Source organism: Hippocampus zosterae, chromosome 8 (genome assembly GCF_025434085.1).
Source record: "Hippocampus zosterae strain Florida chromosome 8, ASM2543408v3, whole genome shotgun sequence".
Taxonomy (NCBI): domain Eukaryota; kingdom Metazoa; phylum Chordata; class Actinopteri; order Syngnathiformes; family Syngnathidae; genus Hippocampus; species Hippocampus zosterae.
Window position 1 is genome coordinate 10,789,538 of NC_067458.1, and position 15,549 is coordinate 10,805,086.

General features: G+C 40.2%; 1 protein-coding gene across 4 annotated transcripts; it reads left to right on the plus strand.

Moving 5' to 3' along the window:
• The first annotated feature begins 248 nt into the window (after positions 1 to 248).
• tbxa2r (thromboxane A2 receptor) lies at positions 249 to 14,922 on the plus strand. Of its 4 annotated transcripts, XM_052074617.1 has the most exons (6): positions 249 to 961; positions 1,048 to 1,168; positions 7,960 to 8,823; positions 11,379 to 11,512; positions 12,647 to 12,688; positions 12,769 to 12,857. In XM_052074617.1, the coding sequence occupies exons 3-5, from the start codon at positions 8,026 to 8,028 to the stop codon at positions 12,669 to 12,671; spliced, it is 957 nt and encodes a 318-aa protein (XP_051930577.1). In that variant the 5' UTR covers positions 249 to 961; positions 1,048 to 1,168; positions 7,960 to 8,025; the 3' UTR covers positions 12,672 to 12,688; positions 12,769 to 12,857. The 4 variants fall into 4 exon arrangements, with proteins under 4 accessions (XP_051930577.1, XP_051930578.1, XP_051930576.1 ...); XM_052074618.1 differs by lacking the exon at positions 11,379 to 11,512 and having other exon boundaries at positions 12,769 to 14,922; XM_052074616.1 differs by having other exon boundaries at positions 12,647 to 12,857.
• The last annotated feature ends 627 nt before the right edge of the window (positions 14,923 to 15,549 follow it).

The window sequence follows — 15,549 nt, forward strand, 5'->3', positions numbered from 1 at the left end:
ACTGTCTCACTAACCCTTCTACTACTTATTTTGCTGCTAATTACAGCAATAATCATTATGTATGTATATATTCGCACACACAGACACACACACGCACACACACAGACACACACACACACACACTTCTTGAAGGCTTTCTCATGTCAGAGTAATTCAACTAATTTGTTCACATATCAAATAATTTGTTCATGTGTCGGATGTTAGACTCACTAAATGTGTATTTAATCTAGTAATCTAATCTAGTAATCTAATCCTAGACAATAAATATACTTGGAGTGGGCCGATGGAAAATAAATGTTGCTGATGTTGATCTCCAGTCTATCTAAAGCGAGGGTCACCAACCTTTTGGACAGTGAGAGCTACTTCATGTGTACTGATTGAGTGAAGGGATTACCGAATTGATACCCGTCTGAAATTACATACAGTATTTGTCCAAATTACCTTTCATAATATTAGATTGTGTATTTAATGTTTTTAATTTTCAGACTCTGATCATGATGGCTCACAACACTGGAGGTACTGCTCCACATCTGCACTGTCTGTTTTAAACTATTACATAATAAGACTTAAACAATGGAAACATTGGCTGTGTTTACTATTATTAATATACAGGTACATTGGATGATTTCTTAAATATATTTGTGTTTTATTGCATACACAAGCTGTTTTTATTGTTTGTATGATCATAGTGTTATCCTTTTATGGACATACCAGTAAGAGGATTGTGTATGCTCACCGGTAAAAACGAGCCAAATTCCTTTTCTCCCTGTGGAACATTTATAAATGTCTTATTTATGCTTTGAACATTTTCTGTGTAGCTAAATCTTCCCTCGAATAGTTTGTGTCTGTTCCCAAGCCCTTCCCCTTTTGCAAGGAACAAAAGGAAGCATGACTCAAGGGGGAGATGATTATCTGAGCTGCTGGGAGCTGAGCAGCCGCAGCGGAAAGGAGATGTTGAAGGGTAACTGTTAAGCGTGTTGTGAAACTAACGTTTTTTATTAAATTTTGTATTTTTATTATGATTATTTTTATCTTTCCTTTGACAAGGTGCACACATTGAAAGTTGTTCCCTGTCTCCCGTTGCTACTGCGTTAGCTCAATGAGCAATGAGAAGCAGATTGATGGTCTGGATGGAGAACTCAAAGTCAACTTCTAAGCCCCTCTAATGGTAAGAGAAAAATTCATTAGTCGACCACCTCACAAAACATACAAAACGCACGGCAGTTTTATGCTACAAGAACAGCATTCCTGATGTTGCCTGGGAATGTCACACAGTACTTTTGTTATTGGTTACATCTGAGTGTTGGAGTTGGGTCAAAGCAGAAACGGCCCACTTGAATAGAGAATTCTGCTGCATTTCTTCCAATCAGTACCAGTTGTTTAATTAACAGAAATTTCCAAATTGAGAGCCCATGGCTTATAAGAACACCCACACTGTACTACAAAATAAAAAAATAAATAAACACATAAATAAAGCAAAGTGGTCAAAATGTCTCTGTCAAGCCTGCTCAGTACAGTAATGTATTGCTGAAGTAACGGAAATAAGAATAACGGGATGTAGGCATCGTATTAATGAAAGAGATGTGCGTGTAAGGTATACCCAAGAATCATCAAAATGTTACTCTATAGCAGTTAACTTTACACTTTAATGACTGTTGGAATGTCTTTTTATGGGAAAATATACAGTATATATTTTGGAAAACAAATAAATCAGACCTCTGAAGAGATGTTTTCACTGGTGATCATTTTGGGATTGGGCAGACCCATTATGTGTATACGCCTCATAATTTTAATTGTTCGCCAAGACATTTTGGTCAAGTACAGTAGTCTGCTTCTCATGTTGTATTTACTTCAAGACAAATTATATGCAAATTGCACGAGAATGTAATCTGACAGATTGAATCAATGAGAACAAACCTGTATTATGTTACTGATTTCAAAAGGGAAACATCTTAACAGGCTGCATACCCCTCGCTTGCCTTGTTCTCCAGTGAATTAAATTGTTTTGGACCATTGTTAGAGTACTGGTAAGTCTCCCACAGAGACTGAATTGTGCTCAGGAAGCCAACTCAAATACTGTAGTTTTTCAGCTGACTAAATATATGCAGGACGAATTGATTTCCAATGGAACAGTCTGTCAGTAAAAAAATATACAAAACAACTCTAAAAAATGTCAATGTATTGTATTCAAAAGTTAAATACAACTCAGCGGTACATTGTACATTTACTGTACTGGATTAAAAACACCCCCCCTCCCCCCAAAAAAAGATAATTTCATGTGCCACTCGAGGGAACCCATTTACCGCGAATGATACACTTATTTTCTTATATTTAAGCACAAATATTAAAGTAACTCAAAATAATTGTAAACAGATTGTTGAAGAAGAGAACTTCAATCTTTTGATTAGCACTACGCGCTTCTGTATTTTCATTTTAATGTTATACTTGGAAACCCAAGTATTTTTCTGAGGTGTAAAAAGTTCGATACCCACTGTTGGGGTACGTATATAATTGTACTGAGTGTGAGCAGAGGCAAACTCTCTTAATTGAGGCCCACTAATATTTGTTTGATAATAAACAGGGACACTGGCAGATTACAATCTTAAAGTTAGCACTTTTTGAAATTATCTCATCATTTTGCACGCAACGTACCCATTTAGGTTTCTGGCGGTTGTCAATGGGAAACAATTTGCGTGTCTCCTTAAAATTATACTGAATGACAGATCCAGTACACATATTGATTCTAAACTAATAGGCACTTTTGTCTAATGGCATACTGAAAAGGTTTTCACTTGGTGCCAAGAGCAATCTGTCTCATGTTAGAATTGTCCAATGGAGTGAAGTTAATTGCTTGTATTGACCACAAATTTTAGTCTCTGGAATAAACTCAGAGTTACAAAAGAACTCGTACTTTTAGCTAAAGTAAATCTTTTGTTCAAGTTGGCCTTCAAACTCATCTCAGAAGTCTTTTTTAGTTACATTTATTGGAAACTATTTATTCGTGTAAACCATAGGTGTCAAACTCAGGTCCTGGAGGGCCACTGTCTTGCATGTTTTCCAAGTCTCCCTGTTGCAACACACCTGATTCAAATGAACAGGCTCAGTGTCAGGCTACCGCAGAGCTTGCTGATGAGTTGATCATTTGAATCAGGTGTGTTGCAACAGGGAGACTTGGAAAACATGCAGGACAGCGGCCCTCCAGGACCAGAGTTTGACATCTATGGACGGTTGACACTTTGTACTGTTACTTTTGAAAACCTGTGGTAGTGATATTTAAATGAAGAACAAAAAGGTTTTCCTGGAAAAAAACAAAACAAATGACACACAAATAAGCACAAAAACACTGTGTAAATCACTTCAAAGCACACCCAAACCTTGCTTTCACAGTGTGGAACATGGAGAAACATACTGTACTTGTGTGCTTATTTTTCAATTAATTACTTTACATTCTAGACATGAGTTGACCAACCCACAAGTGAATCTGTGCAGCACTGTAGCTGCAATAATTGTGTCTTAAACGTGTTAATACAAAACGCAATTCCAATGAAGTTGGGGCATTGTGTTGCACATAAATCGAAACAGAATACAATATTTAAATTGTTATTATTATGGTATTGTTTTAACAAATAATCATTAACTTCAAATGTTATGGCTACAACACATTCCAAAAATCGTGGACAGGGTCATGTTTATCGCTGTGTTACATTACCTTTTCTTTTAGCAACATGCAATACATGTTTGGGAACTGAGGAAACTAATTGTTGAAGCTTTGCCAGTGGAATTCTTTCCCATGCTTGCTTGGTGTTGAACTACACTTGCTCATCAGTCTTGGGTTTCCGCAATTTGTGCTTCATAATGAGACACACGTTTTCAATGGGAGACAGGTCTGGACTGCAGGCAGGCAAGTTAAGTATGCACACTCTTTTAGCCAGGCTGTTGTAACACATGCAGGATGTGGTTTGGCATTGTCTTGCTGAAAAAAATCTATTGTCTATTTGAAAAATATCTTCCTTGGGTGGCAGCATATGTTTCTTCAAAACTTGTATGAACCTTTCAGCATTATTGGTGCCCTCACAGATGTGTAAGTGATCAATTCCACTGGCACTAACACAGCCCCCTACAACCACACATTGGCTTCTGAACTTAGCTCCCATAACAGTCCAGATGGTTATTTTCCTCTCTGAAGACACAATGCCCACAATTTCTAAAATCAATTTGGTGTGTGAAATCCTCAGACAACAAAACACTTTTTCACTTTTCATCAGTACATCTGAAATGAGCTCGGTCACAGAGAAGCCAGCAGTGTTTCTGGGTGTTGTTGATAAATGGCTTTAACTTTGCATAGTAGAGATTTAAGTTGCACTTCGGGATTTAGCACCAAACTGTACTTAGTGACATTGGTTTTCTGAAACATTCCTGAGCCTATGTGATGATATCCTTGACACATTGCTGCCGGTTTTTGATGCAGTGCTGCCTGAGGGACCAAACACAACGAGCCTTGCTGCATACATGCAGTGATTTCTCCAAATCCTTTCATTCATTCATCTTCCGAACCGCTTGATCAAATCCTGCCTACCCTCTCTGCTTCCCTTCATCTCAGCCATTATCCATTCCTCTCTGTCGACTGGAATTGTTCCTGTGCTCTTCAAAACTGCAGCTGTCACCCCAATCCTGAAAAAACCTGGTTCAGATACCAATGACTTCAATAACCTACGCCTCATTTCCCATCTTCCCTTCATCTCAAAAATTCTGGAGAAAACTGTAGCCTCTCAGCTACACTCCCACCTCACCGACAATAGTCTTTATGAACAATTCCAGTCCGGCTTCCGTCCCCGTCACAGTTCTGAAACAGCCCTCATAAAAATCACAAACGATCTTCTCATGGCAGTAGACTCTGGCCTTATCTCCATCCTCATCCTCCTTGACCTGAGTGCAGCCTTCGACACAATCTCTCACCCCATCCTCCTCAATAGACTCTACCATAGGCATCACCAACACCCCTCTAAGTTGGTTCCACTCATATCTCACTGGCCGCTCTCCGTTCATTCAACATGATTCTTTTACTTCACAATCCCTCCCCATTTCTTCTGGTGTTCCCCAGGGTTCTGTCCTCGGTCCGCTCCTCTTCATTGTCTACCGCCTTCCGCTCGGAAACATTTTCCGCAAATTTGGCTTACACTTTCACTGCTTTGCGGATGACACCCACCTCTATCTCTCCAGCAAACCCGACGCTTCTCTCCCACCCTCATCCCTCTCTCACTGTCTCTCAGAAATCAAATCTTGGTTCACCCACAATTTCCTCAAGCTAAACGGCAATAAAACTGAACTCCTACTCGCCGGTCCCAAATCCACTCTAAACATAGCCGACAGTTTCTCCCTCACAATTGATAATGCCACTATATCTCCTTCCCCCCAGGTGAAGAGTCTGGGTGTCATCCTTGACAGTTCACTATCCTTTCACTCCCACATCAATAACATTACCCGGTCCGCTCATTTCCACCTTCGCAATATAAACCGCCTCCGTCCCTCACTCACTCCGCACACCACCGCTATCCTTGTTCACAGTCTCGTCACTTCCCGTATTGACTACTGCAACTCACTCCTCTTCGGTGTCCATCCGAAATTCCTCCATAAACTTCAACTTGTTCAGAATTCAGCAGCCCGGATCATCACGAGAACCCCCTCCTTCCATCATATAACCCCCATCCTCCGACAGCTCCACTGGCTTCCTGTCAAACTTAGAATCAACTTCAAATTACTTCTCTATACATTCAAAGCCATCCACAACCTTGCGCCCCCCTATCTGTCAGATCTTCTTCAAATCTCCATTCCCTCTCGCTCACACAGGTCCTCATCCTCCCTCCACCTTTTTCTACCCTCTGCCCGTCTCAGTACAATAGGGTGCAGAGCCTTCAGTCGCTCTGCCCCCAAACTCTGGAACTCACTTCCTCCCAACATTCGTAATATTAACTCTCTTTCCTTATTCAAAACCCAGCTCAAAACCCACCTATTCAGACTTGCCTACCCGCCTTAAATCTTTCTTTCTTTATTTATTATTTTATCTGTGTTTTACCATTGGTCTTGGCTGTACAGTGTCCTTGAGTGTTGTGAAAGGCGCTTACAAATGTCATGTATTATTATTATTATTGATCCTCACTAGGGTCGCAGGGGGTGCTGGAGCCTATCCCAGCTGTCTCCGGGCAGTAGGCGGGGGACACCCTGAATCGGTTGCCAGCCAATCACAGGGCTTCTCCAAATCCTCTGAACCTTTTTGATAATACGGGCCGTAGATGTTGGAATCCTTAAATCGATTGCAATTGTACGTAGAGCAACAATTTCCTTCAAGTGTTTGACTATTTTCACACACAGTTGTTCACAAAAAAGTAAACATCGCCCCAACTTTGCTTGTGAGTTCAGAGAAGCTCCTATTAATCATGGGACCCACCTGTTCCTAGTTAGCCTGTTCCCCCGTGGGATGTTCCACACAAGTGTTTGATGCGCATTCCTCATGAACTTCCTCAGTCTTTTTTGGAACATGTTGCAGCCCTAAATTTCAAATTTAATGATTATTTGCTCAGAAGTTGATTTTAAAAAGTTGCTTTGTTCAACTTAAGCGGATGTTTTTGTAGATCAAGTTAGCAAACATGTTTCAATGTCTTTTTTCAGTGTCTTAACAATATTCTTTTTACAAATGAGAATTTGGTTTCGTACACATTACACGTTACACAGAAAAGCTCAGGATGAGTTGTTATGTTTGCTGTATGTTAGCATTGAGTGAGAATATGGATGTTAACTGGTTTGCTCAGCCCCAGCTCAACAGTGAGAGGGCAACAAGTCAAAAAGGTGGGAACCAGGACGCGAGCTGTCCATGATGTTTCTTGCTCTGCCGAGGCAGTCGATTTTGACCTTCTGAAAGGAGTGTTGAGAAGTCAGCAGCATTTCTTCCATACTTGTGCCTCCTGAGCACCCTCAGGTGGAGTAGGCATTATGTTACCTTTTTTGCATCTTTGGTTCATCTAGCTGCCTCCTGAAGTCCAAAATGATCACATTTATTTTAATCGTACAAAGTGCAAGGTTGCTGACTGACCACCACAATGTAAATATCAGGACCTTTTCCTGCAAGCAGGCTTACCTTCTCACGATCAGTCCAAGACAGGTTCCTTTATGTCATTTTAGTGTCCAGCTGATTATTTAAGCAATTAAACTTTTATTTGGTGTGTTTGTGTTAACTACACTATGATAGCACTACAATCACACACACACACACACGCACACACACACACACACACACACATATGCATATATACAGTGGATATATATATATATATATATGTCGAGAGAAAGATATTTATGAATATACTCTCAGAAGTAGCAATTTTATTTAAGAATAACATCTCCAAAATGTTGTCAAACATTTGTAATGAAGAGAATTGTGTATCGCGAAATGCCATGCATCATAGTTACTTGCAAAATGAATAGGCTTGTTGTCCACTAAAATGATTAAAAACAATTTGAACACATCATTTTATAATTATGAACATTCCTGAAATGCACATTTGACACTGTTCACTTCCATTTAGGACGGTACATCACATTTGACAACTGGGAGCAAACATTATTAATATTCTGTAATGCCTAAATTATTTATTGCATTAATTCAGTGGCAATGATTGATGTTACTTGCACTGCCGACTGTACACACATTAATGTATGAAACATGAATAATGAAAGATCGATGCAAAAAATACTCTGCTACAAATGGCGGTAAAAATAATAATTTTAACAAATTGCACTGAGTAAAATGGAGTGTACGTGTAAGCGTGAACTATGATCCTGATGAACTATTATAACCATCCATCCATCCATTTTCTGATCCACTTACCCTCACAATGGTCACAGGGAACTATTACTCTATATGCATACACGAAATGGATGATGAATTTTGTTTTTTTCTTTCAGGTTGAAGAGCCATATTCTTCATTGTGATATTGTTCTTCAACATTCGACCCACCTCATCTGGACACCATGAACACTTCTGCCCAACCACCCTCCAACGACACCCCAATCTGCTACACCATTAACAGTCCTCCGTTCAAGTTTGTGCCCACCATCGCCTCAGCCTACTTCTCTTCCATCTTCAGCGTGCTCGGTATCACCTCCAATCTCATCGCCTTTGTGGTTCTTATCAAGTCATTCCAGCGGACTCACAGCAGCTCACGTTCGTCCTTCCTCATTTTCCTGGGCGGCCTCGTGGTCACTGACTTCATGGGTCTGCTGGTCACAGGCAGCATTGTGGTCTCTTTTCACGTGACACACTTCAACTGGCGCAATTTAGACCCACACTGCCATTTCTGCAACTTCATGGGCATGTCCATGGTCTTCTACGGACTGTGCCCGTTGCTGCTTGGTGCCGCAATGGCGTTGGAGCGCTTCATTGGCATCACCCGTCCATTTACACGCAGCACCACCCTGCCCAAGAGGCGAACAGTCTTCATGTTGTTGCTGGTGTGGTTCATTGCCGGCTGCATAGCGTTGTTGCCTCTGACAGGAATCGGGAGCTACCACATGCAGATGCCTGGCTCCTGGTGTTTTTTCAACATTAGCTCAGAGGGCAGTGACCTGACATTTTCTCTGCTCTTCTCCATGCTCGGTTTGACATGCATCGCTGTGTCCTTTGTGTTGAACACCGTGAGTGTCGTGACGCTGATCAAGGTGTGCTGTGGGCAGGATAAGATGCAACGTCCCCGTGATCAGGAAGTGGAAATGATGGTGCAGCTCATCCTGATCATGGCCATCGCTTCCATCTGCTGGTGCCCGATGCTGGTAAGTCTATTTGTCCGGACGGATATATTACTTATAATATTGCAATGCTTTACACGTCAGCAACCTTTTCTCCGCTAATTATGAGAATGTGGACACAGAAGGCACACTTGTCAAGGTAAAGCACAAAAACTAAAAAACAGGATCGTATGGATTCATGACAAGCTCAGAACTGTCCCTGCAGTTTAACATCATGAAAGTTTTTGACATTTGCCTATATAAGGACACGAGACTTCAAAGAAAACAGATAAGGAAACTTCCATGGTGTACTGTATTTCAAGAAGGGTTTCCACTCTGGATCATCTCAAGACTGTACAAAGACTCACTGATAAAGTGATAATGACTCTGCATTGTAACTGCCATGTTGCAGCACTGTCACATTGGAAAGGCATCCAAAACATCCAGCACCCTCTTCTGGCATTTTTTTTTTCTTTGTTTATGTTTTTTTATCTGGACTGCCATAATGAGGCATCATCCCATCCAAGGATATTTTACTGTGTTTCCTTTTTACATGCTTCATAGCTCCTCAGCAATACAACGTCCTCATGAGCTGAACTAAAAGCCTGCAGATATTCTGCCGGACTTTAATGCTCCAGTTGACAATTTCTGTCCAGCACAGGCAAAAACAGCATCCTCAAAAGGAAAACCACTGTAAAATGTAAGTCAGGGCGATTTCCATGGTGATAACTGAAATCAACAAACTATGCAAGCTGAAAGAAAATGCTTGGCAAACATTTACCAGAGGTCCACAGAAGGTGCTGTTGAAGGATACATTCAGTGACGCATCACTGTCTGTTTTTTACCTTTTGCAATGGCAGTAGACCCTCAAAACAGACTAAGACAATAAACTACAATAGTAGCAAAGTGATACATACGGCTGTCCAAGCCACTGATACCATTTGGTATCATTTGGTTAACATTAGGAAATAAAACATATTCTCTTGCTGCTAGCTTAAGCTGGAAAAAGTAGGATATGCTTATTTGACCTCTGTCCGAATTATTGTAACTCTCTAATCCAATAAAGACGACAACTGGTCCAAAATACTGACTCCAATTGAAAAAGATTGATCATTATTCCAGTGTTATCTTGACTGCACTGGTGTCCTATAAACAGATTTGATTAAAGCACAAAATCAGGGTTGGGCAACTCCCATCCTCAAGGGGCACTATCCTGCATGTTTTGGATGTTTCCCTCCTCCAACACAATTTGATTGGGGCCTGTCCTCCAAGACAAGTTTCTCCTATGGGAGACCAAATAAAAAGTCAAATCAAATCAAATCTAATTAACTGATTCAAATGATCAGCTCATTAGCAAGCTCTGCAGAACCCTGATAACGACCCTGATGATTTGAATCAGGTTTGTTCGAGGGGGGCAACATTTAAAACATGCAACATAGTGGCCCTCCTGGAACAGAATTTCCCACCCCTGCACTAAATAGTCAGGCACCATCATACCTTAAACATCTTGCCGTACCTTATCAACCGACCAGAGCACTATGCATTCAAGTTGACACTAATTTTATAATAATTAATCCATGGAACCATCTTCCAGAATTGGTCCAGAAATCAGATACATGCTCACTATTTAAGGACAATGACTCATTATAAAGTTAATCAGGGTTGATATATGTGATCACGTTGCTAGTTCCTCTCCTCTATTACTCATTTTCAACCCAAATCAGATGGCCGCCACACTGAGGGTCGGGTTCGTTTGAGGTTTCTTCCTTAGATTAACCTTCCCTTGCCTGTGTCACATTGTGCTTACTGGTGGGGTTCATTCAGCATCTTGAATTGTGAAGAGCCTGGTTCTAGACCTGCTACATATGTCACAAGTATTAACTTAAACTTCCGCTGTGATGAGATGCTATATGAATAACAGTGAATTGATTTTCTACAATATGTCCAACAATGAGTTGACAATAGTAATAACGGATGATGCACACATTACACCTTTAAGTGACGAGACTTACAGTACCTTGAAAGCGCGAGCAGCATTCTGCCTTGGCTCTTTGCATCAGTGAGTTGTCATCAAAGTTAGAGATTGGTATCTATTTTTATTTGACATTTTATTGGAAGAGCCGTGTAACAGCAGTTCTCCATTTTAAGTGACAGTTAAGAAGGATAAAAAAGCCTTCATCTCCTTCACCTGCCCAAACACATCCATCACTCGAGAGCCAAGCTACGTTTGCCAATAACTCATTTTTACATCCGGATAACAGTTAAGAATGTTTATGTTAAAACATGCCTTTGCAATTTCATCATGATTATTCATTCATTCATTCATCTTCCGAGCCGCTTGATCCTCACTAGGGTCGCGGGGGGTTCTGGAGCCTTCATGATTATGATTTTCTTTTTCAAGACTGCAAAAATGGTTTCACGAAACCATGTCATATTTTTTTTATACTACTAGTCAGAGTCACATTCTGCAGATAAAGATTTACATTTCCACATTTTGTGGAAATTACCCACAGCAAACAATATGGGTGTGATGATTACAGGCCCGTTAAATGTAATATTTGTTGCCCGGTCTAACCTTGGTTGTGTGATACCTTGCACAGATTTATATTCTGGTGAACTCTTCAACTGCGGAAGCCATAAAAGATGAAAGTGTTTTGTTGTACATACGCTTGGCCACCTGCAATCAGATATTTGACCCGTGGATATACATCATGTGTCACGTTTCCCGAATAAGGCGAGTGAAATGTGAATGGTAAACGGTTCTGACACCGTAATCGTCAGTCACCACTCTTAACATCGGTCTGTGCGCTCCAACAAGCCGAACCTCGTCTTGAATGAGGTCATTCATTTCCACAACTGTTCTCCTCCAACCCATTCTATCTGCGTACTACTGGGTTAGCCGTTGTCTCTTCTTTGTGATGCCGCAGCTGTCTGTACTTTCTTTCTGGATCCTGTCATTTGTTCTTGGCATGTTACATTAGGCTGCCTTTTAACATTCAGCGAGCATGTAAACTGTACCATCCGAGTAGTAGGGATTTCAGATCATCTAACGGACCACTATAAGTTGCTAACAGAATGTCCATGAATGTGTCATCTGTTATATTTTACGATTTAATACATATTTTATTTTAAATGTAACATAAAAAGTCAGATTTGCCATCTTATTCCCAGATCTCAGGTCGCTAATCTGACTTGTTCACAGTTTGATGACTCCTCTAACGCAAATTTGGTTTACAAAATGCAACTGACATCATTTTAATTCCCACCATAGACACCGTCCCAAAACAAATCATATAACCAAAATGCTCCAATCCTAAATCAGGGCACAATACAATACAGAGTATTTGTTTTCAAATACACACGCGGGGGGGGGGGGGGGGGGGGGGGCTTTTGGGTGTTCTGGAGGATGTTATTTTATTTTATTTTTAGTTTTGGAGTGGAGTGCATGTGCATGTGCATACTGTTTGTGCATGGAAAAATGTTTGACACACAATATGATATGAAGTGTTTATAGGATTAGATTGACATTTTCTATTACAAGTTTCTTAAGTAAATACTGCAGTGTACATCACTGTTAAATTAGCCTCATGGTCATCATGTGTTATGGATTGGCTACTGCAACTGACTGTGGAAAAAAAAAGCTGCAGTATAAAGGTTAACGTGACTTACTGTAATTGTCAGCCCAGGTTCAGTGAATGCAGATCTAATTAATTCCACTAATTGCATTGCAAGCTCTCATTTCCCATCCTACTCGGATCTTGTTCATTTTGTGTCATTAATGCAAGTGTGACTTCCTTTGTTGAATTTCCACCTCATCGAAGGAATTTCAATTATGCTAATTTCATTTGTTTCCTCCCTCCTCCGCCAGGTCTTTATTGCACAAACTGTGCTGAGTGGAGATCCTCTCCAGGTCATATATCTTTTGCTGTGGCTGCGCTTTGCCTCCTGGAACCAGATCCTAGACCCATGGGTGTATATCCTGTTTCGCAGGGCGGTATTACAGAGAGTCTACCCCCGCATGGACTGGTCCCAGTGGTCTCAATGGTCCACCTTAAACCAATCATTCAGGAGCACCATTAGCAGATTAACACATTCTTCTTCACATGGAAGGCACCTTAGCTCAGATGAAATGGGACAGAATGAAAAATTGAATGTAACACCCCATACACTGTAGCAGTTCTTCCTCCTCTTCGATGGTTGACTTCTAGTTTAGAGACCAGAAGAAGTCTGGACATAGTAATGATCTGTTTTGAAGTGTGTGCTGGTCCTATTTTGAATGACACCCTTTTGAAGATCCCCCATTTGACTCCTGCACCACCACCGACACACACACACACACACACACACACACACACACACACACACACACGCACGCACGCACGCACGCACGCACACACACACGCACACACACACACACACACACACACATGCACGCACACACACACACACACATGCACGCACACACACGCACGCACACACACACACACACACACACACACAAACACACACACTATGATGTAAAAAACTGGAGTGGACAATATATATTACTTAAAATGTCATGGATTATAATCAGGAAGAATACTGCAACAGCAAGGAATCTACATTTAGTAAAACAGAGAAAAACATATTTTGCAATTTATAAATGAAAATAAAACTTAGGGGTACTCTATTGTAATAACGTTTCCTCTGTCTCGCAGTGTGTTTGCTGGTCTTTCATATTAACTATTAGACTGTCAAATTAGATCAGAAGAGCCTTCTGGCCTTCCTGTATGAAAAATCGCCTCTGATGGCTTTCTTCAAGTAATGCCTCTGATCTTGAAACCAGTTCAAGGTTAGCATTACCATAATTATTGATTTGCAGTATATAATTAGCAAGAGGCGAATATTGTAAATGTAACTTGAGAGGATATGAACAACATTGAGTTGGATCCCTCACTCCCCAAAAAGCCAACATAGTATATAGTAAATAGAATGAAGCTGTTCTTTGCAAGTTTCTTCTCTTTCAAAATGTTGCACCTGAATGACATTGAACCGTTTCTTCTCCATTTTTACGAGAATAACAAGTATAACCATCCCCATCATTCCACAAGGCCTTCCCAACCCAATATCGCTTCTGCAGAGGGTGTCTCCACATTACACAGTTACAGTATTCACAGACATTTCAATAAAAGTAAAGTATGTGTACATTTCTTTTTACATGGACAAAAATAATCATTAGAAACATAACAAAACAATCACTGGCAACTCAATGTAAATACAGAATACTATAATATATCGCAATTAAATATAAAGCAATGCTTATAAAGCAAAGCTGATTTTACCAATCACATCATTTGCAACTTGGGGCACAGGCCTCAGCGGCCTCGCAGAGGCGAAAATGAGTAAGAGTCGGGAACCTAGTCAGAATAAAAGCAGACACACACCACTAAATAAATTAGTCTACATGTAGCCCAGTGTGATAAGTATTGTCAGTCAATTGCCCCCAATGCGGAATTGTCAGGCAACCTCTTGATCGAAAACATGGACCAATATTCTACTCTGGTTAGCTGCAACCTATACCCTTTAGACTTTGGACAAGTGGGACTTTATGCTTTGTTAAGGTAAACATTCACATTTTAAAAATTTGGGGATGATCAAGTTTCTGTTTTTAGAATGCATGAATGCACGACTGTCAGTTAAACAGTATATGTATTGGTTGGAAAGAAAATTCCAAATTGTGCTAGTGAAGAGAGCACTTTGAAATTAGTATTTAATAAATAAATAGTAATGCTGCACATGCCTGTGGAAAACAAAATGTGGTGCATCTTTATTAAATGTGGGATACTGAGGCTACTATATTTGCATGAACCCTCAGATAACAACTAACATATGACAATATGACCCAGTGGAAGATATTACTGCTATAAATATAAATATTTTCCAACATATTTTCCAAAAGCAGATTATAAGACATTTAAGCACTATGAAACTACGCATGCGAGTTTTGTCCAAAGTCCTGCTTACGGTCTTAAATGTGCCACTGGGATCTGTGGTATTCTGTCTTTTATTTCTACCTTCCAAGATGTTTGAACTTTGTATGTTTTGAGAAATTGTGAGTGGAACTGCTGCCTTTTAAACTCTATGCAAAATAAAAGATCAATGGACTGCCCCGTCTTGCTCATTCAGTACATTTCACAAAATTAGGCACACTTGAGCAAAATGGATCAGTCTGGTGGAGAATCTCAAGAGCATCCTCTGACCACTATAATAGTACGTGTTTTAATCTTCATTTAATATGTGGAATGAGCCATGTGTTGTCAGCTGCTCAAATGGAGATCATTCATCTAATACTGTAAAACATATTCAAAGCATCACAAGCAGATAAATATTGATGTGCAACAGTAAATCAGCAAGTAAACATGAATGTTGCATGACCGAGGATGTCTTTCCGCGTTGGTGGCTATCGCAGAATTTGGTTTGTTGCACCCTGGTGTCTCTCAATCGAGAAGAAACACCGTTAAAATCAATGTTTGAAACAAAAAAAACCCTTCTTGGTTTCTTAATACTTCGGGAGCCTCGGACTGAACATGAAACAGAAGTTCACTGTAGCATGTATGACTTCCTGATTTTGATCAAAGATAGATTGTTTTTTCCTGTTGCAGTCATTTCCTGACTGATGCTTTTAAGTCATTATCTTCACAGACCAAGAGGAAAACATTTTTGTTTTTATTTAACAGATATGGCGATGTTAATTACCGGTAGTTTGAAAAATATTTGTTCGTCTGGAACAGA

Bases quoted from the DNA above. Each gene is read 5' to 3' on its own strand.
- tbxa2r (XM_052074615.1), top strand. From the start codon at position 8,026: ATGAACACTTCTGCCCAACCACCCTCCAACGACACCCCAATCTGCTAC. The intron at 8,824-12,646 runs GTAAGTCTATTT...CTCCTCCGCCAG, and splicing joins TCTGCTGGTGCCCGATGCTG to GTCTTTATTGCACAAACTGT.